Here is a 26,386-nt window from a genome sequence, read left to right as displayed (position 1 = left end):
GCTCCCGGCTCCGGCTGAGGCGGGGCGCCCCGGCTTGCTCGCGGCGCAGCGGCCGCCTTTCCCCTGAGCGCCTGCCGGCGTCGGCGGTGGCGGCGTCGGCAATCCCGGCTCTTGGCATCACGCCTGGCGGCTGGCCCAAGGCGAGGAGTGGCTTCCAGGAAGCGGGCGGCGGAGCGTTCCAGCCGAGTCTCGCCGTCGCCGCGGCCCCGCGCGCTCCGAGCGGCCTGGCCCGGCCCCTCACGCGCTCCGTTCGCGCCCCCGGCGTCCCCTGCACGGGCGGAAGGCGCGGGGGCGGCGCGAGGGCGGGCGGGCGCCCGTGTGCGCCGTGCACTTGCCGGGCGGTGCAGGTGGCGGCGCGCGCCCTCCGCCTCTGGGCCCCCGCCAGCGCCTTGCTCCGCACGCCCGGAGGGGGCGGGAGAGGCGTGGCTGCCCCGTCCCAGCCCCATTTAACTTCTCGGCGGCGGCGGCGACTGCGGCGCCGCGGGCTGGAGGCCAGCGTCGGGGAAGGTCCCGGTCCCGGATTCCGCACGAGGTGTTGACTGGGCCGCTTCTGTCCGCCTCTCCTCCGCGCGCGCCGAGCCCGCGCGGCCCGGGCTGCACGGCCCAGACGCTTCTGCGGCGCCAGGTGGGTGCTAGGAGCTCGGCGCCCGGGGGTGGGAAGGCTCTCTCCGGGGGAGCAAGACGGGGCAGTGGCTTCTGAGCGGGGTTGCGGGGCGCCGAGCGGGAGGGTGCACTGCTCGGTTCCCGGGAGTTTCAGGACCGGGGCGCTCAGCAAGGCTCGGAGACCTCGGGCCGGGCAAACTCCGTGGGGTCCAGGTGGTTTGGGGGAGAGACATTCAGGGGCGCTTGACTGCGGGGAACTCCACCGGGTTGGGGGTTTTCAGATTTGGGGCTAGAACGGGCTGACAGCACCTAGTGGTCTTGGGCGTCGGAAGGTCCGGCCGGTTGGCAAGTGGGTTGCGAGCGCCTAGAGCGCCAGGGGCTGAGTGACGCGCCCGCTGTAGCAAGTGGACGTGCGGGACTGGGACGCGGCGGCGGCGGGGGCCCGGGAACTGCGAGGCGGCGGGTAGTCGGAGAAGTACGCGCCGGGACGGCTGCTGCGAGCGAGAGAGCGAGCGAGCGAGCGAGGGGGGCGCACGGTCCTAGGGCCCCGCACTGGCCGCCTCCCTTCGGCCCAGAGTCGCCGCCTCAGGTCGGAAACAGCAGCACATTTGCGGATCGCATTAGGCCAGGCCCTTAATGCTTTCTCCAGATGGAGAGAAGCCACCGACCCGCCCCCGGACACCGGCTCCGCCAAGGCGCCCGCGAGGCGAAGCGAGAGGCGAGGGTGACCTCGGCTTTTCGGCTTTTCCAGGCTCGCCTCGTTCTGATTTCCCTGCCAACTGTCAGGAGAACTCTGAAGAAAGCCCCCGCTGCCCTCCTGGTCTCAGAGGGCCTCTGCTGGTTTGCCCTCACCTGCTTTTAGGAGATTGTGCTAGTATGGTTCTGAGGCTGTGCCCTCCGAACATCCCTTAACTCAGCTCTCAGGCCTCTCTGGTTGCAGGGCTGAGGCTCCGAGGATGAACGGTGTCTTCTGGTGGGGAAAGCCTTGAACCATCAGAAGACCTGCAGTACAGTCCTAGAAAAGTCACCATCTTGCTGTGTGACCTTAGGCAGGTCCCTTCCCCTCTCTGGGCTGGCTTAGTTGGGCTTAGACTCATTTTTGCCTGAAGCAGCGGAAGCTGGCAGGTGCCCTAACCCTTGGCTCCATGCGGGCCACACCCTGCTGCTGACAAATGGGCTGGGAAGTGGCTGGTGCAGAGATGGCTCAGCTTCTGGAGGGCTGGAGGTATGGGTTGCACACTGGAGGCTGGTCTAGCTGCCCTCCTGACTTTGATGTGGACTCCTCCTAAAGAGAGCCCGAGACAGCCTGTACCCTGTAATAGGTAGCTCCATCCTGGACCAACACAAACCTTTCCAAGACATTATGTGGGGCTCAGGGTTCCTCCCTTTGGTTGGTCTGTTAAGTCATGAGTGCTGCCACTGGGTCCAGAGCTGATTGGAAACCAAATCTTTCCTCCTTTTTAGGCTGCAAGTGAGACCCCCAGGAGACCGGACCCCATGGCTTCCTGGAAGAGCCCCTGGTGGCTGCTGATATGGATGGTCTTCATGCACTCTGCCCTCCTGCAGGTAATAGGGAGGGGAAGAGGAATGGTAGGCATCCCTCTGTTTACTTAGGAGTTTCATTCTAGATCACCTAAGATGTGGTATGATTAATGTTAATCTTATACCAAAGGGAATCTAATTGTTTCTTACCTCCAGCAAGTGGTATTTCTGGTTGACTTAGCTGTAAGCATAATCCAATCCCTTGGGTCCTCTCCGAGTCCTAATACCGCTGTGCCTTGATACCACTGTGGATGCTATGTATGAGTGATAACTTGGGGCTGTGATGGATCCTGTCTCTTTCAGTCTGGAACGGCTGTCTGTATGTGCACTGTAGAGACTTGGCTGCTACAGGCCAGGACACAATGAATGGGCAGAAGCCAGGTTGTGGCATTAGCTCAGCCACTAAATAAGTATTGTGTTTACGTCTGTCAACACATATCACACTGTTTTGCAGTCCTCTCTCCCTCCCTCCCTCCCTCCCTCCCTCTCTCCCTCCCTCCCTCTCTCCCTCCCTCCCTCCCCCCCCCACCTTCCTCCCTCCCTCTCTCTCTCCCTTCCTCCCTACCTCTCTCTCTCTCTTGCTTTCTTCAAATGCTCTTTTTAATAACTGTCACCCGGAGCCACGGGCCCATGGTTTGAGCCCCTGGGCAGGGCTGGTGGCCGGACCCTATCGGCTTCCAGTGGCACCACAGGGCTTTTCTAAAATGAAGCCTGGAGTGGGCTGGCAGTGGGTCCCAGCCCCGGATGGTCCCGCCTACTCGGGCTTCGCATGGTCCCAGCTGTAGCATCTCTCGGGCGCCGGGTTACAACGGTTACAACGTGGAATGCTTCCCGAAGGGCACTCACGGTCAGGAGTCAGGCTGCTGCCTCGTCCAGGAACCAGCAGAATTTCCCAGCTCGGGGCTGGACCAGGGCTGCGGGGAGCGGGTTTTCCTTCTTGTCCAAAACGCGCTTCAGAATGTCTGCCTTGCCTGCTGTAGTCACCACAAAGACGACACTTGGAGCTGCCTTCAACAGGGGAAGTGTGAGGCTTCTGGGGAGTCGCCGATGGGGGGGCCACCAAATTCTCCCGCTCCTGCAGGGGGGAGTGGCCTGGGAAGAGTGAGCAGGTGTGCCATCGGGACCCACACCCGGAATCAGCAGGTCGAAAAGCAGAATGGAATCCCCTTGGAAGGCCTGTCTCACCTTCTTGGCCGAGTCAGCCGCCTCCACGGGCAGCGCGGGGTTAATGGTGATCACCTGGTTGGCGGGGCTGGGCAGTGTGGAGAGCAGGTGGGGCCGCTGGAGGCCGTCAGTGCTCTCGCAGTGCTCCAAGGGCATGTCGAAGAAGCCCAGCGTCCAGCGCGCAAGGCCGGCAGGCCTGGTGGAGGCAGCGGCGGTGGGCAGTTCGTGGGCGCGCATCGATTCGAGGCTGCCGCCGGACAGACCGAACGCCAATCGGCCTTGGCCCCGCGCCAGGCGCTGTGCCACTAGTTGTGCCAGCGACGGACCCAGCTCCTGCGGGCTTGAGAAGACCAAGAAGAGGCCGCCAGTGCGCCTGCGCTGCAGTCTTTTCTTTAGCATCCTGTCTTTCCCACCAGCCCCAGGGGGACCCAGCTCAAGCATCGCATCCTCATTTACCCACTGGACAGACTCAAACGAATGGAGCTAGCGTTGCCTGAGAGACAATAGGGAATGGCGGAGACTGTGGCAAAGTTGATGGTACATGCTCCATCTATTAAGAGCAACCTCTACTCAACTCCAGCTGATCAGTGCCAAGTGAGAATGCAAACTCAGGATTGCTGGATCGTACTATTTTGCAAGACAGCTGGTTATCCAGACTTCCTATGCTATCTCTCAGTTGTTAAAACATTGAAAGCCAGACATATATATTTGTAGACTAGATTCAGCCAAGCAGTTTGTACCCCCAGATCTAAAGGTGCAGGGCGCATCTTAGTATTGTGTCCTGAGGTATGCTGCTAGCCCATACCGTACCTTGTGTGAATTAGAACATGCTGGTCCATACGGTATCTTGTGTGAATTAAAGCAAGGCAACCCCTCCTTGCACATGTAACTTCTCATTACATGGCTTGGTGGCCTCTGTACTCCCAGGGCTGGCAAACGGCCTAGCACGTAATAAGGGCTCTAACATCTATTAGATGAGCATACACACATATATAAAGAGATACACCCTGGGATAGATTAATCAGACTTCTCTGCTTCTCATTTCACTCTTGTACTTAGTGTTTCTAAGGCCTCCTTCAGCTCCAGTGTCCCATGATTTTGGTGACTCATGCAGAGCTGGTTAGTGAGGTACATCTTCTCCCCCATTATTCATTTTATTGGTGCTACCCCATATTCACATTTCAATAGATAGCTTTTATTAGAACAAATGTTAATATTTTCAGGGTAACTTTAGGATTTCTGTGGTCAGCGAGGTGTAGTGTTGGGACAAAAGGATGGAGACTTGCTTTTCCATCCCATCAGCAGATCTGAAACAGGCTGTGAGAGCTCCAGAGATTTGTTCCTGGTCAAATGAGGCTGAGGCTTCAAGGCACAGAGTTTCATTTTGCCTTCTTCCACCCTATAAAATTTAAATGTGTTTTGAGGCAGTCTGTTGACCTTTGGCCAAGGGCAGTGTTTGCCCAGCTTGAATCACGCATGGACCTCTTTTGGATTTTTCCATATCTTTGTGCCGCTGCAGTGTTGTTTCCATGTATGGGGCAGTGTGCACAGAAGGCTGTAAACGGAGATTTCAGGCCAGCGGTCTTCATCATCCACAGCATCAGCTGTTGGAATCCCAGCTCCACCACTTCAAGGCCTGCTATACAAACATCTCTGCATCTCAGTGTCCACATTTGTAGAGAGGGGGTGTCTACCTCATAGAATTTTCTGGAGGAGTTAATCCATTGTGAAGAGGAAGAAAGTAACAAACAAAATGAAAACTGTCTGGCATGTAGTAAGTGTACTAAGTAAGTGCTGTTGCTGTATTAACCCTTTGAAACAAGCGAGATGCCTGTGATTTCTGCTGGGGATGTGGCTGGTCCCATCACGGGGCCTGGAGAATGTTCTAGTGAAGGCTAAGTCAGTTTGGGGCGCCCAAGGGTTGGACACTTGGTTATCTCCCTAGGGTCAGCCTGAGTTTGAGTCAAAGCTGCTCCTCCGAGGTATCTTGGGATTTGGGTGTTTGGGGGGCCCTTGGGGTCTTCTTTGGTCTCTCCCTTTCCTTATAAGTGCTGCCACCAGGAGGCTGGTGGAGAGTTAATAGCCGTGTGAGGCTGAGCTGCAAGGAGCAAGGAATGTGCCAACTCATTTAATAAAAACTAGATTTTCTTTATTAAATCAGCTAAAACTGAAACCTTTATATTCACTGGCCACAAATAATTGTGATAGATTGCAGAGCAAGCCATGACGTCAGCAGTCTTGTGTTTTTCTAACTCGTTCTTGACTGTTTCTGGAGGAGCTCACCGTTTCCCTCACTCAGGCAGCTGGAAAGGCCTCCCATCTTCCGGTTACACCCTGGCCCTGGAAGCTTCCTGTTGCTCTGGGCCTGCTCCTTAGGGACCCTCATCTTCCCTGAGAAGACAGGTGCTACTGTTCCAACTCTCTCTTCCAGCCTTCTTCATTGAGAAGTCTCAACTCAGGGGGATATAAATATGGAGCAAATCATGGGCTCCAGCCATGCTTTGCCAAATCCATTCCATTTCCATGCCTCCATGCAATCTTGGGCAGATTCACTTTCATTTATTAAAAGTCCAGTCCAATTTAAAATTTTGATTCCCTGCTTGATTTAAATCTCATCTCCCTTCTGTCTAGTCTAGCCTTGACGCGTGGCTCCAGGTACCTGAAGTGGGGTCGTACTGTGGTCCATTCTCTTCTCACCTCAACCAGTGCTAAGGACTGGTGTGGGGCTCTTTTTTCCTTTTAGTTATTCTCGGTCCAGCTTTCCTGGGGTTGGGAGCAAGGAGAGGGAATGGGGAGAAGGGCAAACAGCTCTTGATTTAACTGGATGCCTCTCTCTGGTAGTTGTCACCGTCTCTCTAGCTCTCGTTGACTCTCTGCCCTCTGGGTAGCACATGTAAGTTCTTCAGAGGGCTCTGCAGGACCTGCCTTTGCTGAAGCAGGAGGTCCAGCTCCGGCTTGCCTCATGCTGCTGGGATCTTCTTGCCTCCAGGTAACCCTGTTGGGTGGGGTGCTGGCAGGATGGTTTAAACCCGGTTCCTCTGGTGTTGTCCACTTAATCCACAGGAAGTGGTCGCATCCTTGCTGTGCAGTTGGTGGGGGTATGGGATACTCCAGCGCTGGCTCCTCTCTCTGTCCTGCCAACTCCCTTCAGTTCTCTGGTCCTTGCTCTGCTAGGACAGATCAGTGGATCCAGTCTAAGCTCATGCCCATCTGGAGAGTGGATCGCCAGTCTCTCCTTGCAGGCATCCCCAGTCTCACTGAGTGATTCTTTTTTTTCTTCAATACATCTCACTCCTCCTTCTTAGAGGGGAAGGAGTGAGGTGGTAGCTGGTATCCCTTCTTAGGGAGCTCTAAGGGAGAGGTCACCTTACGTTGGTAGCCCTCTTTAGAATGTGTGTACTTTGCTCCTCTTTATCATGAGCTTTGCCCCCTAAATTCCAATGTTTTGGCATTGGGAAGGGTCAGTATCTTGATACTAAAATTAGACATGTTGGTTCTAGTCCTAGGGCCATGCTAGTCTTGGTGGTAGTTCTGGTCTCTGATTTCAGTGGTTCTGGTTTGATGTTTTAAATATTGTTACGTTAGGTGGTTCTGGTCTCAGAGGTTCTCTCTGGCATTGTTTTTGGTCTTGTCGCTGTTTCTGATCTTAATCCTTATGGTTTTCATCAGTCCTGGGGTTGGGGGTGGTTCTGGTCTCACTGATTCTGGATATTTTGGTGGTTCTGGTCTTGGTGGTATTTTTGTCTCCATGGCTGTCACCATGGTGGAAGCTCCAGTATTAGTAGTTCATGTCCTGGTGTTGGCTCTGGTCTTGGTGGCAGTTCTCCCCCTGTGACGCCACCAACATTAATTCCAACATTGGCTTTCACTCCCATCTCCTTTAAATCAGAAGTCAGAATCCACACTTGGGTGGTTGTTGTGAGTTACAGAAATCCCCTGCCTCCTCCAAACCACTCTTCTGACCCAGGAGAAGGAGGTGGCAGATTCAGTCTGAGACGGTGGCCTGTGTCAGTTACCTCTTGACTGAATCGGGTCCTCCATGAGCCTTGGTTAGAGATCCATAAACACTTGGATTCACCCTTTACGATAGCTTCTTATGATATCAATTAACTTGTGGTAGGACCTTTTGTTTTTGCATCCTTTTCATCTGTTTCTCTCTTTGTTCTCATATGCATGGTCGCCATATCTTCTGATCATCCTTCCACAGAACTCTCCAGGCGAGTTCTGTGACACTTTTCCTGCTGTTCCCTATGCAGGGCAGACGTTTAAGAGAATAACAATCAATTGATTGAGCTCATTGTCATCACTTGGCACTCTGTGTCTAGAGGCCCTGACCGCTAGCAGATAAATTATGCAAATAAAACGTTTAAATTGTAGAAAAATTGGGAGCTTCCCTGGTGGCACAGTGGTTAAGAATCCACCTGCCAATGTAGGGGACACGGGTTCGAGCCCTGGTCCGGGAAGATCCCACATGCCGCAGATCAACTAAGCCCGTGCGTCACAGCTACTGAGCCTGCACTCTAGAGCCCACGAGCCACAAGTACTGAGCCCATGTGCCACAACTACTGAAGCCCGTGCGCCTAGAGCCCATGCTCTGCAACAAGAGAAGCCACCGCAATGAGAAGCCCCGCACTGTAATAAAGAGTAGCCCCCACTTGCTGCAACTAGAGAAAGCCCACACGCAGCAACAAAGACCCAACGCAGCCAAAAATAAATAAAAATAAAATAAATAAATTTATTTAAAAAATTGTAGAAAAATAGAAGACATAGATAAATGAAAGGAAAATCAGAATTCAAAAAATTGCCTTAATACGACTGCCCAGATAATAATTATTAATATTTTCATTTCCAGACTTTTTTTATACATAAATATGATATAAATATATGTATATGTTTAGATAAATGGAATCATGCTAAACATACTGTCTGATGCATCATTTTTTTTAGTCATTATGTCATGAACATCTTTCTGCATATATAACTGCATTTTTGTTTGCAATGGCTGTGTTCATTGCACTTTTGGATATACCACAATACTGTAATTTGTTTAAACGCATTATTTCATTACTGGACAGTTGGGTTGTTTCCAGGATGGTTTGTTCACTTCTGTTTGTTATCAGCCATCTGTAGTGAACTTTGTATACACATTTTTAATCACTTATTTGAATATTGCCTTAAAATAATTTTTTTTTAGTGGAATATGCTTTGCTACACACTTGGTAGACATTGTGGCCTTCTTCCTCTTCCCCCTGTTTTATTTTGGGTAGAATTTTCCAGCACTCTGGGTTTTATGTTATAAATGGACTTCCTGTGTGACTGCATCCTCTACAGTGGTCTTGGTTGCGTATTCCAAACTGTGCTGACACCAAAGGTGGAGTCCGAGCAGAAAGACCTAAGCTTGTCCTGGAGGCAGACTCCCCCTTATTACCAAGTTGCCGGAGTTATCGGATAGTTACAGAGTCATTGCATAGAGCTGGTGAGAATCCAGTGGGAGAATGAAGGGGAGCTCTTTCCTTGTTTGTCGTCTGTGACACCTGCACGCCCATTTCTCTTCTACCTCTCTGACCTTTCCACCTCAGGCTCTTTTTTTGGCTCGTCTCTGGCTCTCTTTAAAAGCTGCTTAATTCCAGAGTTCTGCCCTTCTTTCTCTCTCCCCGCGCTTTCCCCAGGCAGCCTCAATCACTCTGCTGCTTCTCTCTCCAGAAGCTCCTGCCTGGGGTTATCACCGGAGGACCCAGATCTCATAATGATTCAGGCTTTCACATTTAGGCTTTTGATGTTCTCTTCAAATAAGATTATATATACATTGAAAAGATGAAAAACTGTCTATTATTTTACATCAACTGTTAAATGTAAACATTGAAAATAAAACGCAATTTTGATAGCTTAGTTTTGGCCTTCCTGCCTTCCTTCCACCCTCCCTCTCTCTCTCTTTTTCTTTCTTTCTCTCTCTCTCCCTCCCTTCCTTCCTTCCTTCCTTCTTTCCTTCCTTCCTTCCCTTCTTTCTTCTTGGTAACCTCACTAAAATGGAAGACACCCAGTATCTCTGAGAGGTTTCTGTCAGCCTCTTCCATGAGCTGCAGATCAATATATCCGTGAGCTGCTACTTACCTCCACCAGGATATTCCTTGTGGGCCTCAGACACAATATTTCCTAAATGGAAATCCTCACCACCCACCCAGCTCTGTCTCAGTGCCTGGATTCTCCATCTTCTAGTCATTTGACCCAGAATCCTGGGGCCAATGTAGATGCCTTCTTCTCTGTTGCCCCTGCCCTGTACCCATCCGGCCACTAACTTCCATTTGTTCCATCTCAGAAATGTCTCTTAGGGACTTCCCTGGTGGTCCAGTGGTTAAGACTTCACCTTCCAATGCAGGGGATGCGGGTTCGATCCCTGGTCAGGGAGCTAAGATCCCACATGCCTTGTGGCCAAAAAACCAAAACATAAAACAGAAGAAAATTGTAACAAATTCAATAAAGACTTTAAAAAAAAAAAAGAAAGAAATGTCTCTTCAATCTGTTTTGTCCTCTTTGTTTCCACTGACACTGTATGTTTGAAGAGTAGGGTATTTGACAGCATGGGGTATGAAATAAGGATGAACAAAGATAGTTTGTGGTTACACTGGGGAGGACCTTGCCGAGCACACTAAATAAATAAATGATAAAGAGGACTTGATTCAGTGGGCAGCATGGAGTCCTGTGGGCGTTGACCAGGAGGTGATGGGAGACACCAGTAAGACTCCACTGGACCACTGGGAACAAACTTGAGTGAAAGATACTTGGGGTGCCGCTGGCACCAGTGCAGGTTGGGAATGATGAGAACTTCAGCTCAGTTCACAAGAGAGCATGGGGCCATGGGGAGAGGGGGAGTAGTCCTCAACAAGAGGATGTGATTATGGGCACCATTTTAGAACCTGAAGGGATAGAACTTGACAAGTGATTATGTGGGACTGAGAGAGAAAGAGGGAAGAATTGAAGATTCCTTTAGGTTCTGAGCTAGTTTTAGGGACACATGAAGGTGAAAATTCACCCTGATCTTGTGAAATTGTCAGTTATGTTTGAGAGAGTAGTTTCAGGGGAAGCTGTGGATTGCAAAATGTGAGGAACTGAATAAGCCTCTTTAGTAAGTTGTGCTGGGAAAACTGGACAGTTACATGTAAAAGAATGAAATTAGAACACTCCCTAACACCATACACAAAAATAAACTCAAAATGGATTAGAGACTTAAATGTAAGGCCAGACACTATAAAACTCTTAGAGGAAAACAGGCAGAACACTCTATGACATAAATCACAGCAAGATCACCTCCTAAAGAAACAGAAATAAAACCAAAAATAAACAAATTGGACCTAATGAAACTTAAAAGCTTTTGCACAGCAAAGGAAACCATAAACAAGACGAGAAGACAACCCTCAGAATGGGAGAAAATATTTGCAAACAAAGCAACTGACAAAGGATTAATCTCCAAAATGTACAAGTAGCTCATGCAGCTCAGTATCAAAAAAACAACCCAATCCAAAAATGGGCAGAAGACCTAAATAGACATTTCTCCAAAGAAGATATACAGATGGCAAACAAACACATGAAAGGATGCTCAACATCACTAATCATTAGAAAAATGCAAATCAAAACCACAGTGAGGTATCACCTCACACCTGTCAGAATGGCCATCATCACAAAATGTACAAACAATGCTGGAGAGGGTGTGAAGAAAAGGGAACCCTCTTGCACTGTTGGTGAGAATGTAAATTGATACAGCCACTATGGAGAACAGTATGGGGGTTCCTTAAAAAACTAAAAATAGAACTACCATACAACCCAGCAATCCCGCTACTGGGCATATACCCAGAGAAAACCATAATTCAAAAAGAGTCATGGACCACAATGTTCATTGCAGCTCTATTTACAATAGCCAGGACATGGAGGCAACCTAAGTGTCCATCGACAGATGAATGGATAAAGAAGATGTGGTACATATATACAATGGAATATTACTCAGCCATAAAAAGAAACGAAATTGAGTTATTTGTAGTGAGGTGAGTGGACCTAGGGTGTATCATACGGAGTGAAGTAAGTCAGAAAGAGAAAAACAGGTTCCATATGCTAACATATACATGGAATCTAAAAAAAAAAAAAAGGTTCTGAAGAACCTAGGGGCAGTACAGGAATAAAGACGCAGACATAGAGAATGGACTTGAGGACACAGGGAAGGGGAAGGGTAAGCTGGGACGAAGTGAGAGAGTAGCATTGACATATATGCACTACCAAATGTAAAGTAGATAGCTAGTGGGAAGAAGCTGCATAGCACAGGGAGATCAGCTCAGTGCTTTGTGACCACCTAGAGGGGTGGGATAGGGAGGGTGGGAGGGAGACGCAAGAGGGAGGGGATATGGGGATGTATGTATATGTATAGCTGATTCACTTCGTTATACAGCAGAAACTAACACACCATTGTAAAGCAGTTATACTCCAATAAAGATGTTAAAAAAAAAAAGGAAATATGTAATACTCTTTGAGAAGGAAACAGGATCATTAGGAAGTTTCTTCTGAGCAAAGTGAACACTTCAGTATATATGCACTGCAAAGGGAGGCAGCCAGGAGAAAGGGAGGGGTTAAAGATCCAGGAGGAAAAAACCAATTGTATGCAGTTATTTCATAACAGAGAAAAAAAAAAAGTAGGCACTGTTTCCCCTCTGCATTGCTAATGGATCCTAAAGCAGCAGAGCTAACATCTTTTGGAAACCACATTTCAAGGTTTATGATTGTGATTGCTCTCAGTTTATTTTTACAAAGATGCTAATTTCCATAAATAGCATGGAAGCATAAAGCAATTTCCTCTCCAAGTATTTTATGCAATTACTTTCTGGAATTTGTCAGCACTGAACAGCTCCAGCTAATGTATGCTATAAATTATTGTGGTCAAATGCTCAGAAATTCATCTGTTCTCCAAGCCTTCATTTACAAATATAATAGCATGTTATTTTGAAAAAAAATATTTAAAAGGAAGAATTACTCTATTAATAAAAACTCATTTATAGTATTAAAGGACTCTTTAAATTCTCTTCACTTTCTCTTTTGAAATTTCCATTTTCCCCCTGATTTAAAAACATAAACATATTCATTATAAAAAAATGTGGAAAACACAGGAAAGGACAAAGATGAAAAAAAAACACCTTTCATTCTAACAGTTGTTAGGATTTTGTTGCGTACATTTCCAATATTCTTCTTAGAATATTAACATATATGTGTATCTTTTAAAAAGTGGTTACACTGTATTTTGATTATAACTTTGTAAAGATTTAACAACATGAGGAATATTTCTACATGTCATTAAATATTTTTATATTTATTATAATATAATATTTAATGTCTTCATGGTATTGCATCATTTGGTGTGCTATATTTTATTAACTAATTCTTTTACTGCTGAACATTTAAGTTCATCAGTTTTTTGCTGTTGCAAATAATGCTGCTATGAAAATATGTTTGCAGATCCATCTTTGCTCACATTTGTGATTATTTCCTTTGAATACATTTCTAGGAAAGTGTATTTATTGAAGCATAATCTTGGGGTCAAAAGCTATGTGCAGTTTTAAGACCTTTGATTTATACTATCAAGTTGCCTTTCAGAAAGCGTCTATCAATGTGTACTCTTTGCAATAGTTGGCAATATAAGATTTAAGGAAATCTTAGTAGTGAGAGATTCTTAAAAATACTTTTGGGCCATTTGTATTACTGCTTTTGTGTATGGTCTCCTTGAGACATTAGAAATAGAATAAAAGATTTTATCTTCATATTTTTGCCTATTTTTCTACTGAGAATTTCTCATTAATTTGTATGTGGCTTTTTATACGTAAAGAATATGGGTCTTTTGTCTTTAATATGCTGCAAATAATTTCCCCATTTTGTCATTAATATTTTAATTTTATTTATGTTTTTGATAAACTGACATTTAAAATTTTCAAGTCGCCTACTCTAGGAGTCTCAACTTAAGAATTCTTTACCTTTGCATCATGCTTAGAAATAACCTCATACTGAGAGAAAATAGGTGTAATCTATGTTTTCTTCCAGTCTTATATTTCTTTTTAAACATTAAAATTTCTGTCAGTTGCTTCCTGTGCTAATATCATACTTTTAAAGTTCTTATAGTTTTGTAATGTGTTTAGTATCTACTAAGGCATGACTTTTCTCTTCAATATTATAGTTTTGACCAGTCCAGAAGGTCTTTAAAGTTATTTGGGCAAGTTCCAAGAACAAAAATCCTGTTGTTTTCAATGGCAATGGCATAATGGAGGTGTAACAAGTTCCTTCCCTCAAAACTATATAAAACAAACAAACAGCAACAAAAAGAACGAAGTTTATCTCCAGTAAAACAAGGAGATGGTACCTGTTTGTAAACACGAACTCTGAAGTACTGTTTTCTGAGTACTGTGAAATCTAGACCTGAGTGAGAGAGGACCCTGCAGGCTGACATGTGTCTCCTTGCATTCTGAGCAGGACAGAGGTTTCCCTAATGATGACTGTCACAAATTTTGCCTATCTAGTAAACTTTTGGTAAGAAGAGTGAAATTGGGGGCCTTGATGGGACACAAACATCAGTGGGTATTGTCCCCAAAGAGGCCTGGTTTGACACCAAAAATGGCAAGGGACATAGAGTTGAAGAGGAAAATTGCTGACACAGAATTTTTATCATCTAGGTGTACAACATAACCTCCTACAGGGAGAGACCATGGAAGGTGGAGTGGGATAACGTAGGGAGGAAGAAATCAGCACTTTTCTGACCAAAATGCTGTGGAGTAAGGGGGTTTCTCGAGAACCTCCCTGACTGTTGGATGTTGAAAATAAAAGGAAGGTGTAGCGCTAGAGAAAAGGAAATCACATCTTTAGTAAGAGAAAGAGCCCGACAACAGAATCGAAGCTGTGTGCTAGTCTAGTTCACCCCCTGTCTCATACCTCATGTCCTCCTCCTGCTGTTTTTCTGCAAACAGCCGATCCCATTACAAACAACAGAAATAGAGCGCATGCAATGGAATAAGCAACTGGGGACATGCTAGACAGAGTGGGTCTCCTATAAGATGAAGTAGACAACAAACATACACATGATTATAGAAAAATGGTAACAAAGGAGATCTAACATACGTTAATATTTCTTAAAAAGAACAGGAAAAAATTCAACAATATAATCAAAGAAAACTTTTCCCACTCTTTTTCTTCAGGTCTTTGTCAATATTGATTCTGTATTTTTTGTTATAGAGTATTACTGAAGAGAACTCTGGCCAATCTGATTTTTAACCCTTGTATGTGCCTCACTTTGTCTGCCATGATGCGTACATGATTTCTTCCTTATTCCGAAGTCCATATTTTCATCTGGACATAATGTAAATAATTTTTAATCTTCATAAGCATGTGTGCATGTGTTTCAGGAAAGGTTTTTTAATGTGGTCCTCAAATCTGTAATGTTTTTACAATTTTTGCCATTTTTTTCCTAAGCTCACTTTTTCCGTTGTCTTAAAATGTTTTCTTTAAATTCTTGTATTTCTTCCTGAACTTTTTAAAAGCAAGATCAGGTTGTTTATAATTTATTTGTGATCTTTTTGGAGTAATTTATCTAGAGATACATGTTCGTTGATTGCATTTTGCTTATATTTGTTTCTATTTTTAAAAATTTGTATGCATTGATCTTGTGAGGGTTCTGTTCTGATAGGGATCCTCTTTTTAATGGGGCTCTGCTCCATGGGTCTCTCATCCTTCTTCTTAGACAAGCAGGCTGAGCAGAGCATGTTCTTCTCATGGTGATAAAAGAGACACATGAGAGCAAGTCCAAAGGCACAAGGGTCTTTCTTATGCAGTCTGCTTGTGTCATTTCTGTAAAACCCCACTGGCTGAAGCAACTCACATAGCTGAAGACACAGTCAGAGGTAGGGACAGAGCAGGTTGTATGGCCAAGTCCAAAATTATTGGGGTGGGCTGGATAAAGAAGATGTGGTACATATATACAATGGAATATTACTCAGCCATAAAAAGGAACAAAATAGTGCCATTTGCAGAGCTGTGGATAGACCTTAGAGAGTGTCATACAGAGTGAAGTAAGTCAGAAAGAAAAAAACAAATATCATATAATATCACTTGTATGTGGAATCTAGAAAAATGGTACAGATGAACTTATTTGCAAAGCAGAAATAGAGATACAGATGCAGAGAACAAACTTATGGATACCAAAGGGGGAAGGGGGGTGGGATGAATTGGGAGACTGGGATTGACACATACACACTGCTACATATAAAATAGATAACTAATGAGAACCTACTGTATAGCACAGGGAACTCTACTCAGTGCTCTGTGGTGACCTAAATGGGAAGGAAATCTAAAAAAGAGGGGATATGTGTATACGTATAACTGGTTCATTTTGCTATACAGCAGAAAGTAACACAACATTGTAAAGCAACTGTACTCCAATAAAAATTAATTAAAAAATTAAAGAAAAAACTGACTAAATTATAAGCCTCCCCACAAAGAACCCTCACAAAATTATTGGGGTGGGCAAGTATGTTCCTCCCCTAGAGATCATATGTATGTGTGGGGTGAGGGGTAGGAGTGAATATTTTTGAAATAATTAATCTAATCTAATCTGGCAAAGCCAGGTTTTTCATTGAGGCAGTATAGCTCCAGAGAGCATAGTTTAGTTGCTACACTCACACCACCATCACAAACTAACATTACTGATTTGGGAAGAGTCGGCACTAATGAGGATTGTAGCCAAGTCTCACCTCGTGATGTGAAGCCAGCTTTACTTCATGAGATAGGTGTTCCTCTTGGATAGGGAGGCTATGATACCTTCCTTCCCATCTTACTCATAACTTTAACTCTAGCCTTAAATCTTAGTCTGTTGCAAGTAGAAGTCTAGAAATAGATTCCTCTCAATCCCCTAGTTCAGTGTTACTTCAGCTTTTTGACTGAAAAAACCCACAGGAGGAAGTGCATTTTACATCATGACTCAATGCATGTACATATCTATGCATTCATATTTTTGGAACGAAAGTTTCAAGAAACGATGCTAATTCTTTCCATGAGTGGTTCACTGTGATACCTGTTTTTATATCCACTCCATTCCAGTTGATTCTATGACAAAATGACTGGTTAAGACCCAAGTAATTTCATCACCTACTCATGGGCTGTATTTACAGTTTGAAAAAAACACTGCCCTAGTTAATAGACCCCATTCTCCATCGACTTTTGTGTGTGTTGATTTTCCTCCTCTGATATTTGGCTGGAGGGAGGGGGTTGATAAATGAGGCTCCTAGCACAGCTTCCAAATTCTGATTGGCCATCACCTAGTGTAGCTCTGCTTTCCTGGGGTGCTATGTTCCCCCACGGAACCAACTACTGCCAATAGTGTCCGTTTAAAGCTACAATTTCCAACATGCTTGGTTACTAAGTTTCTTCAGAGCTATCTAGATTATCATATTCTTTTACTTGTATGACCTCCTAACATGATGAATCATATTAATAAGTTTCCTAATATTGAATCATCCTTGTGTTCCCGGCATTAACTGTGCTTGGCCATGATATACTGTCTTTTTAATATTCAGCTGGATTTGGCTTGCAAATATTTTGTTGAAAAGTACTACATCTGTATTCATAAGTAATGTTGGTTGGTACTGTATTTTCCAGGTTTTTAATATAAAAATTTTTGTTAACTTTATAAAATGGATTGAAACATTTTCCATCTTTTTCTCTTTTCTGGATCAGTTTAGCACAGGGATAAGCTATTCTTTGAAGGTTTGAAAGTAAAATAAATAGTAAAATTTTACCTTGATAGTAAAAATAAATGGGGCCCAGAACATTTTGGGGCAAGTAATTCTTTGACAACTTTTAAAAACTTTTTATATGATTATTGGATTATTCAGGTTTTTCCCGCTTCTTTAATCAATTTTGGAAATTAACATTTTCCTAGAAACCTTCTATGCAATCAAAAGTTAAAAATTTGGTAGGACAGCAAAGGGGAGTATTTTGTAATTTTTCAAACTTTTAAAAATTATTTTGCTTTAATTTCTGATTTATTTTTCTTGAGAGTATGCAGAAAGTTTTGTTTTTAAATGCTCAATTTTATGAATGTTGCAAGGATATTTAACAGTTTGACATTTTTCTGAATTTCCATGGATAATGGGCAATACATTTTATTCTCTGTATTAAGGAATGTTGTTCTCGTATCCCCTCTCTCTTTCTTCATTGTTCCTTTCTGTCTACTCACTCCCCACACTAATTCCTATTTAGTTCTAGGGGGGAACAGTCTATCTCTCTTTTTTTTCCCCTTGGCTATTACTGATCTTTGTCTTCAGGAACTTAGCAACTTCTTGTCTAGCCGGTTTTTGTAAACAGAGATGGTTCTCTCCTTAAGAGGAATAATAGGTCCAGGTGTTGTGTAAGATTGAACTAAGCTTCCCCATTTTCTGATCTTGCCTCTGGATTGTTATTTCAGTTTTTCCAATAGGATCAATAATGAAATCTTCAACATTTTTATACACATATATTTTTCTTTATTACCAAGTTGTGCCAGTTCACACTCCCGCTAGTAGCCCGGGAGAGTGCCCTTCTCTACATACTCACCAGCATTTGATATCACTCAAAATTGTTGTCAGTTTAGTAGCAGTCCAGACATTTTAAACTCTGTCACCCTTAAATCCAGATAGAAATGGCCACCTTGGTTATCAGAGCAGGGAATTCTGAGGGTTGGTGTGGCTCATTTGGAGATACCTTTTAAGCTATTTATAAAGTGAATAAGAGATGAGTCTATAATTTATGAAAAGAGAGACCCATATATATTAAAGTCCCCAAATAAGGCACCAGAAAGGGAGGGGGATAAAATTATAAGCAAAACTTGGTGGTGTTCAGTGGAATCTGGGGGACAAGACTCCAGGTGAGTTTGGCAAGGAGAAAGCACGGTCCAAATCCTCTGCGGGGGTGAAGGCAGGGCCTGTGAAGACCCTCTTCCTGCTTGGTTTGGTTCTCCGTGAGGCTGGAGGATGACCTGCCCCTTTGCTGGGCTGGAAGGTTGAAGCCAGCGGTGGAAAAGAGCCAGCCTGTACGTGAGGGGCATGACTGTCTTTCTGGAGGAAGGGTAGCTCATTTGTTGGCAATAATTGTAGTCGCCCTTCGCTGAGGTTGAGAGAGAAGAGAGGGGGGAATTTCTGGGATGGGCAGAGTGAAGCAGGTCCAAAGCCCTGTGGCTGTTCAAATGAAATTCCTTTCAGGGCAAACACTTCACACTGAGAATGCAGAGCCTCCTTTCCATGGAGCAGTGGTTGGTAGGACACCAGCAACTATTACTCCCTCCCCCGATGGCCCTCTGATGAAAGCAGGCCCTCCCAGGACCCCGGCCAGGCCTTTTGCCTCGCTGCTCAGGACAGGCTTGATGGCGTTGCATCTCAGAGGTAGCCCAGCGGCTCTGAACTGACCTATAAGCCCTCCTTCCCATCCTTGGGAGGTCCAGCATGTGGCAGGCATCATTGTTCACGGCTTTGGGGGTGGAGCCCTTGTGCTGCACACTCTGTAAACACTTTCTGGGATGCATTAGCAGCTTCCATTGTCAGAGCCAGGAAAACATTTGGTGCATGGAGCGGGGAAGGAACGCGTGGAGTGGCGGGCGGCCGTGCTCTGGTGGGCTCTGTTCAGTCCCTGATGTGGGAGGCTGTTTACCTCGTGTGCCCAGTATACATCTGGCTGATGCCTGGTGGATCCTTAGTGAGGTACTTAGCAACCAGACACTTTTTTTCTGCTTTTTAAAATTTTTTTGTTTTTGTTTTTTAGATTAATTTTTATTGGAGTATAGTTGCTTTACAATGTTGTGTTAGTTTCTGCTGTGCAGCAAAGTGAATCAGCTCTACGTTTACATGTGTCCCCTCTTTTTTGGATTTCCTTCCCATTTAGGTCACCACAGAGCACTGAGTAGAGTTCCCTGTGCTCTACAGCAGGTTCTCATTAGTTACCTATTTTATACATAGTAGTGTATGTATGTCAGTCCCAATCTCCCAGTTCATCCCACCCCGCCACCCTTACCCCCTTGGTAACCGTACGTTTGTTCTCTACGTCTGTGTGTCTATTTCTGCTTTGCAAATAAGTTCATCTCTACCATTTTTCTAGATTCCACATATAAGTGATATTATGTGATATTTGTTTTTCTCTGTCTGACTTGCTGCACTCTGTATGACAATCTCTAAGTCCATCCACATCTCTGCAAATGGCACTATTTCATTCCTTTTTATGGCTGAGTAATATTCCATTGTATATATGTACCGCATCTTCTATATCTATTCCTCTGTCGATGGACATTTAGGAGAAACCGAACACTTTGAAAGACAACTGAAAGATTTGTGTGTGTGTGTGGGGGGAAGGGGAATAGCCCAACCCATGCTAGGGAATGAACCAGCCACACTTTATTATATAGCTAACTGATAAAAGTAATAGATAGGCACATACACTTATGTGTACACAGACAGAGCAGTACAGATGATATGCTGATATAACCCTCAGTCTTTCCTCAGTGGGGCTTTGGTGAATCCCTTGACTGTGACAGGCCACGTGTCTCTGTCCTTTTTGGCCTCACTGCTGACTTGTTCCTATGTTGTCTGTTGATCTTCTTTGATGCTCACCCCAGGACACAAGGTGTATCAAGGAAGCCTTGGCTCCCAAGGTTCTTCCTTGGCCAGCACAGATAGATGTTGAGTTCTTTCCACTTCAGCAATTACCAGGGGAAGCTTGTCTTTCAAAAGACACGTGGCACACAGGACACGGGTATCTTTTTTTTGACTGTCATGTGGAAGTACTCAATGAGCTCAGAGCTTTGTTGTGTAATATAAGACTGTGGGATTAGCACATAATTCTGAGATTCAGTGAATGAATCCATCGACTGACAATCCCTGATGAGGTCAAGAAAGAAAGTGATCTTAATGAAAACTAATATGAGACTAGAGTTGGCAGTAATAGTGCAAATGGAGCCCTAATCTGTGTTCAATATTTATAATTCATAGATTCTTTTTTCGTTGATAGTGAGTATATATAAAGGAGTTTTCACTTCTTTGGTATGTTAGAATTCCTTTTATGGGATATGTGGTTCATGAATATTTTCTCCTGGTCTCTAGCTTGATTTTTTATCCTCTTATTACCATCTTTTGCAGAACAAAAGTTTTAAATTTTGATAAAGTCCAACTTATCATTTTTTTCATTTGTGGATGATGGTGTTTGGTGTTATGGCTAAGAACTCTTTGCTAGGTCCTGAAGATTTTCTGCTTTGTTTTCTTCTAAATGTTTTATAGTTTTACAGTTAAGTTTGTGATCCATTTTGAACTAATTTTTGTATAAGGTGTAAGGTTAAGGTCAAGACTCAGTTTTGCCTGTAGATGTCCAATTGTTTCAGCATTAGAGCAAGACTGTCCTTCTTCCACTGAATTACTTTTTTAAAAAATTTTATTTATTTATGTATTTATTTTTGGCTGCATTGGGTCTTCGTTGCTGCGCGCGGGCTTTCTCTAGTTGCGGCGAGCAAGGGCTACGCTTCGTTGCGGTGGGGGGCTTCTCATTGCGGTGGCTTCTCTTGTTGCAGAGCACGGGCTCTAGGCGCACGGGCTTCAGTAGTTGTGGCACACAGGCTCAGTAGTTGTGGCTCTCGGGCTCTAGAGCACAGGCTCAGTAGTTGTGGCGTATGGGTTTAGTTGCCCTGTGGCATGTGGGATCTTCCCGGACCAGGGCTCGAACCCATGTCCCCTACATTGGCAGGAGGATTCTTAACCACTGTGCCACCAGGGAAGTCCCACTGAATTACTTTTGCTTCTTTGTCAAAAATCAACTGGGAGTATTTCTGTGGGTCTATTTCCAGACTCTTTATTTTGTTCACATTGATCTATGTGTTTACCCCTCCTCCAGCACCATGGTATCTTTATTACTGTAGCTATATAGTAAGTATTAAAATTGAGTACAATTATTCCTCTCACTTTACTCTTCCTTTATCAAAATTATTTTAGCTATTCTTTTGCTTTTTCATATAAACTTTTGAATAAGCTCATCTATATATACAAAAAATCTTGCTGGAATTTTGATAGGAATTGTGTTAAACCTATTGATTGGTTTGGGGAGGATTAACATCTTTACTGTGTTGAGTCTTCCAACCCATGAACATGGTCTGTTTCTTTATTATTTAGATCTATTTTGGCTTCTTTCATAAGTGTTTTGTGAAATTCTGAACATGTCTTTTTATATGTGTACCTAAATATTTCATATTTTTTGGAGTGGTTATAAATGGTGTGGGGTTTTTTGTTTCGTTATGCACATGTTATTTGCTAAAACACAGAAATACAGTTGAATTTTGTGTGTTGCTTTTGTATGCTGCAACCATTCTAAACTTACATATTAGTTCTAGGTTTTTGGTAGATTCCTTGGGATTTTCTATGCAGACAGTGTGGTGTAAGGCCTAAAATTAAGGCCCAGTATTATGTGCTGCCTTGATATCTGGCGAACCCAGGATGACCTTGAATGCATATCTGCCAGTTCCCCTCCCCACTCTGCTCCCATGGATATGGTCTCCTAGACAAACAACCTTCCTTATGTAGGGGGCCAGGCAGAGTTCCTAGTTATAACTGAGTCGTGAGTTTCAGTTCCCTGCAGCCTGTGGAATTGTTCAAACAAGCCAACCACATCCTCCTGAGAGAACCAGAGGCCACCTCACTCTCTTGATACTACAAAGCCTGCCTCCCTTGTCCCTGCTTGTTTACTCTGTCCTGAGTGAAACTGCTATGGGGCCCTGTATGGCGTGTGGTATGCTCTTCCCTTGGGCTGTGAGTATATGTGATTAACAGACTGTTGTCTGTCTCATCTATCCAGTCATGTGTTGTGTATTTGGCCATTCCTATAACCATAGGGTGGGAATCTCTCCCTCATGAATAAGGTGAATAGGAAGGTGATTAAACAGACAGTCATGTCATCTATAAATAAGGACAGTTTATTTCTTTTCAATCTGTATGCCTTTGTTTTCTTTTCTTACCTTATTGTGCTGGCTATCACTTCCAGTTCTATGAATAAGAGTGGTGAGAGTGGGCCTCCCACCTTATTCCTGATCTCTGGGAGAAAACATTTAGCCTTTCATCATTAAGTATGACATTGCCTGTAGATCATTGTTCTTTATTAAGTTGAGGAAGTTCTTCTCTGTTCCTGGTTTGCTAAGAATTTTTATCATGAATAAGTGTTTAATTTTGTCAGATGCCTTTTTCTTTGTCAGTTGATAAGATCTTGTGACTTCTTTAACCTCTTGATTTGGTATATTCTACTGATTGACTTTCAAATAATAAAACAGCTTTGCATTCCTAGAATAAACCACACTTAGTCATGATGTATCATTCTTTTTTATATTGCTGAATTTTATTTTGTTAATATTTTGTTTTGAGGATTTTTGCATCTAAATTCATGAGAGTTATTCACCTGCAGTTTTCTTTTTTTGTACTGTCTTTGTCTGATTTTGACATCCAGGTAATACTGTGTTCACAAAATGAGTTGCAGAGTGTTTCCTCCTCTTCTGTTTTCTGGAACAGATTGTGTAGAATTGGTGTTAATTCTTTAAACGTGTGGTAGAATTCTCCAGTGAAAGAAACCATGTGATCCTGGAGCTTTCTTATTTGACAGGCTTTAAACTATGAACTCAATTTCCTTAATAGTTATAGCACTATTTAGATTATCTTTTTTATGTTGGGTGAATTTTGGTAGTTTCTGTTTTTCAAGGAATTGGCCTATTTCATCTAAATTGTTGAATTTATGCATGTAGAGTGGTTTGTTGTATTCCCTAGTTATCCTTTAATGACTGCAGGATCTATAATGATATCCTGTTTCATTCCTGATATTGGTAGTTTGTATCATCTCTCTTTATTGTTCGTCAGTCTTGCTTTTTTTCTCTGTCAATTTTTTTTTGTTGTTGACACATTTTGTTGATCTTTTCAAATTATCAGGTTTTACTTTTCATTGATTTCCTCTACTGTTTTTCTGTTTTCTGTTTCAGTGATTTCTGCCCTTCGTTATTTTCTTTCTTCTGGTTGCTTTGTTTTTTATTTTTCCTCTTTGTTTTCTATTTTCTTGGGGTGGAATTAGATCATCAATTTGAGATCTTTTTTCTAATGTAAGCATTTAGTGCTATAAATTTTTCTTTCTGTAACTTGTTTTGCTGTATTCCACAAAATTTGATTTGTTTTAATTTAATTCATTTCTTTGAATTTTTTTGTTTCCTTTGAGCAGTTCTCTCTGACCCATGAATTATTTAGAAATATGTTATTTAGTTTCTATTTGGAGAATTTCCTGTTACCTTTTTGTTACTGATTTCTAGTTTGATTCCACTATGGTCAGAGAACACAATGTATGATTCCAATTCTTTTAAATTTGTTGAGGTTTGTTTTATGTCCAAAAATATGGTCTATTTTAGTGAATGTTCCATGGGCACTTGAAAAGAATGTGTACTCTGTTATTGTTGGGTAGAGTGTTCTTTAAATGTCAAATAGATTTTGTTGGCTGACAATATTGTTTAATTCTTTTATAGCTTTGCTGATTTTCTATCTAGTTATCAATCAATTGCTGAGAGAGTGGTATTGATATCTCCAACTATAAGTGTGAATTTATCTATATTTCCTTTCAGTTTTATCAGTTTTTGCTTTAAGTATTTTGGAGCTCTGTTGTTTGGTGCATACACATTTAGTATTCCTATTTTTTTTGGTGGAATGTTCCTCTATGTCCCTGGGAATTTTCTATGCTCTGAAGTTTACTTTATCTGCTTTAATGTAGCCACTCCTTTTAAGAAATTACTATTAAATATGCTATTAGCATAATATATTTTTCTTTTACTTTAATATCTTTTACTTTCAACCTGTCTATGTAATTATACCTGGAGTGATTTCTTATAGAGAGCATATCATTGAGTTGTGTATCTTTTTTTTTAATCCATTCTGCCAGTCTCTATCTGGTATATGGTGTATTTCAACCATTTGCACTGGAAGTAACTATTGCTATATTTAAATTATATGCTATATAATTACATGTTATTGATGTTATAACTATATGTTATATTTGTAGGGTTTTAGCCTGCTATTTTATTGTTTGTTTTCTCTGTCTCTTATTCCTCTGTTTCCTTTTTATTGCCTTCCTGTGGGTTTCTTGAACATTTTTTTTAGAATTACATGTTGGTTTATCTGTAGAGGTTTTGAATCTCTCTCTCTTTCCCCCACCCTCTCGTGGTTGTGTTATCTTATCACAGACACTTTGAGTGAAGTGTAGAAACTTTACCTCCATTTAGGTTTTACCTTTGCCTGTTTTTCATATGGTAATTGCCTTAAATATGTTCTCTTCATACATTGAGCACCACATCAGATGATATAATTTTTGTTTCAACTTTCAAACATATATGTTTAAAAAGCTCATGAAGAGAAGGCTATTCTATTATCTTTACCCTATTTTCACCCATTACACTGTGCTTTCTTTCTTATTGAAGTTCCAAGTTTCCTTCTGTTATCACTTACCTTTTTTTTTTTCACATCTTTATTGGAGTATAAATGCTTTACAATGTTGCATTAGTTTCTGCTGTACAACAAAGTGTATCAGCTATATGTATACATATATCCCCATATCCCTTCCCTCTTGAGACACCCTCCCACCCTCCTTATCCCATCCCTCTAGGTCATCACAAAGCACCAAGCTGATCTCCCTGTGCTATGCAGCCGCTTCTCACTAGCCATCCATTTTACATTTGGTAGTGTATATATGTCAGTGCTACTCTCTCACTTCATCCCAGCTTCCCCTTTCCCCCCTGTGCCCTCAAGTCCGTTCTCTAAGTCTGCATCTTTTTTTTTTTTCACACACACACACTGTATTTTATTTTTACAAGAGATAAATAAACTGACACCAAGCATTGTAAATGGATGACCACAACAAAAGCAACAATGATTGCAATTACCAAACATGAAACACACTCATACTATGTCATAATATTGTAAGTCTGCATCTTTATTCCTCGCTGCCACTAGGTTCATCAGTACTGCATTTTAAAATTCCATATATATGCATTAGCATACAGTATTTGTTTTTCTTTTTCTGACTTACTTCACTCTGTATGACAGATTCTAAGTCCATCCACCTCACTATAAATAACTCAATTTCGTTCCTTTATATGGCTGAGTAATATTCCATTGTATATATGTGCCACATCTTCTTTATCCATTCATCTATCAATGGACACTTAGGTTGCTTCCATGTCCTGGCTATTGTAAATAGTGCTGCAGTGAACACTGTGGTACATGACTCTTTTTGAATTATGGTTTTCTCAGGGTATATGCCCAGTAGTGGGATTGCTGGGTCATATGGTAGCTCTATTTTTAGTTTTTTAAGGCACTTCCATACTGTTCTCCATAGTGGCTGTATCAATTTACATTCCCACCAACAGTGCAGGAGGGTTCCCTTTTCTCCACACCATCTCCAGCATTTATTGTTTGTAGATTTTTTGATAATGGCCATTCTGACTGGTGTGAGGTGATACCTCACTGTGGTTTTGATTTGCATTTCTCTAATGATTAGACATGTTGAGCATCTTTTCATGTATTTGTTTGCCATCTGTATATCTTCTTTGGAGAAGTGTTTATTTAGGTCTTCTGCCCATTTTTGGATTGGGTTGTTTGTTTTTTTGATACTGAGCTGCATGAGCTACTTGTATATTTTGGAGATTAATCCTTTGTCAGTTTCCTTGTTTGCAAATATTTTCTCCCATTCTGAGGGTTGTCTTTTTATCTTGTTTATGGTTTCCTTTGCTCTGCAAAAGCTTTTAAGTTTCATTAGGTCCCATTTGTTTATTTTTGTTTTTATTTCCCTTACTCTAGGAGGTGGGTCAAAAAGGATCTTGCTGTGATTTATGTCATAGAGTGTTCTGCCTATGTTTTCCTCTGAGAGTTTGATAGTGTCTGGCCTTACATTTAGATCTTTAATCCATTTTGAGTTTATTTTTCTGTATGGTGTTAGGAAGTGTTCTAATTTCATTCTTTTACATGTAGCTGTCCAGTTTGCC

The 26,386-nt window shown here is 43.0% G+C and overlaps 1 protein-coding gene across 7 annotated transcripts in view; it reads left to right on the top strand.

Moving 5' to 3' along the window:
- The first annotated feature begins 296 nt into the window (after positions 1 to 296).
- ADAMTSL3 (ADAMTS like 3) overlaps positions 297 to 26,386 on the top strand; it is a 365,885-nt gene continuing 339,795 nt past the window's right edge. For 5 of the 7 annotated variants that reach the window (XM_036842261.1, XM_036842257.1, XM_036842260.1 and 2 more), the window contains exons 1-2: positions 297 to 625; positions 2,068 to 2,193. In XM_036842261.1, coding sequence (XP_036698156.1) covers positions 2,101 to 2,193 — 93 coding nt within the window. In that variant the 5' untranslated portion in view covers positions 297 to 625; positions 2,068 to 2,100. The remainder of the gene's footprint in view (positions 626 to 2,067; positions 2,194 to 26,386) is intronic. The other 2 variants (XM_036842259.1, XM_036842264.1) reach the window with 1 other exon arrangement.

This window comes from Balaenoptera musculus, chromosome 2, assembly GCF_009873245.2.
Source record: "Balaenoptera musculus isolate JJ_BM4_2016_0621 chromosome 2, mBalMus1.pri.v3, whole genome shotgun sequence".
In the NCBI taxonomy this organism is placed as follows: domain Eukaryota; kingdom Metazoa; phylum Chordata; class Mammalia; order Artiodactyla; family Balaenopteridae; genus Balaenoptera; species Balaenoptera musculus.
The sequence above is the reverse complement of the archived record's forward strand: the minus strand, read 5'-3'. Positions and strand labels throughout refer to the sequence as shown.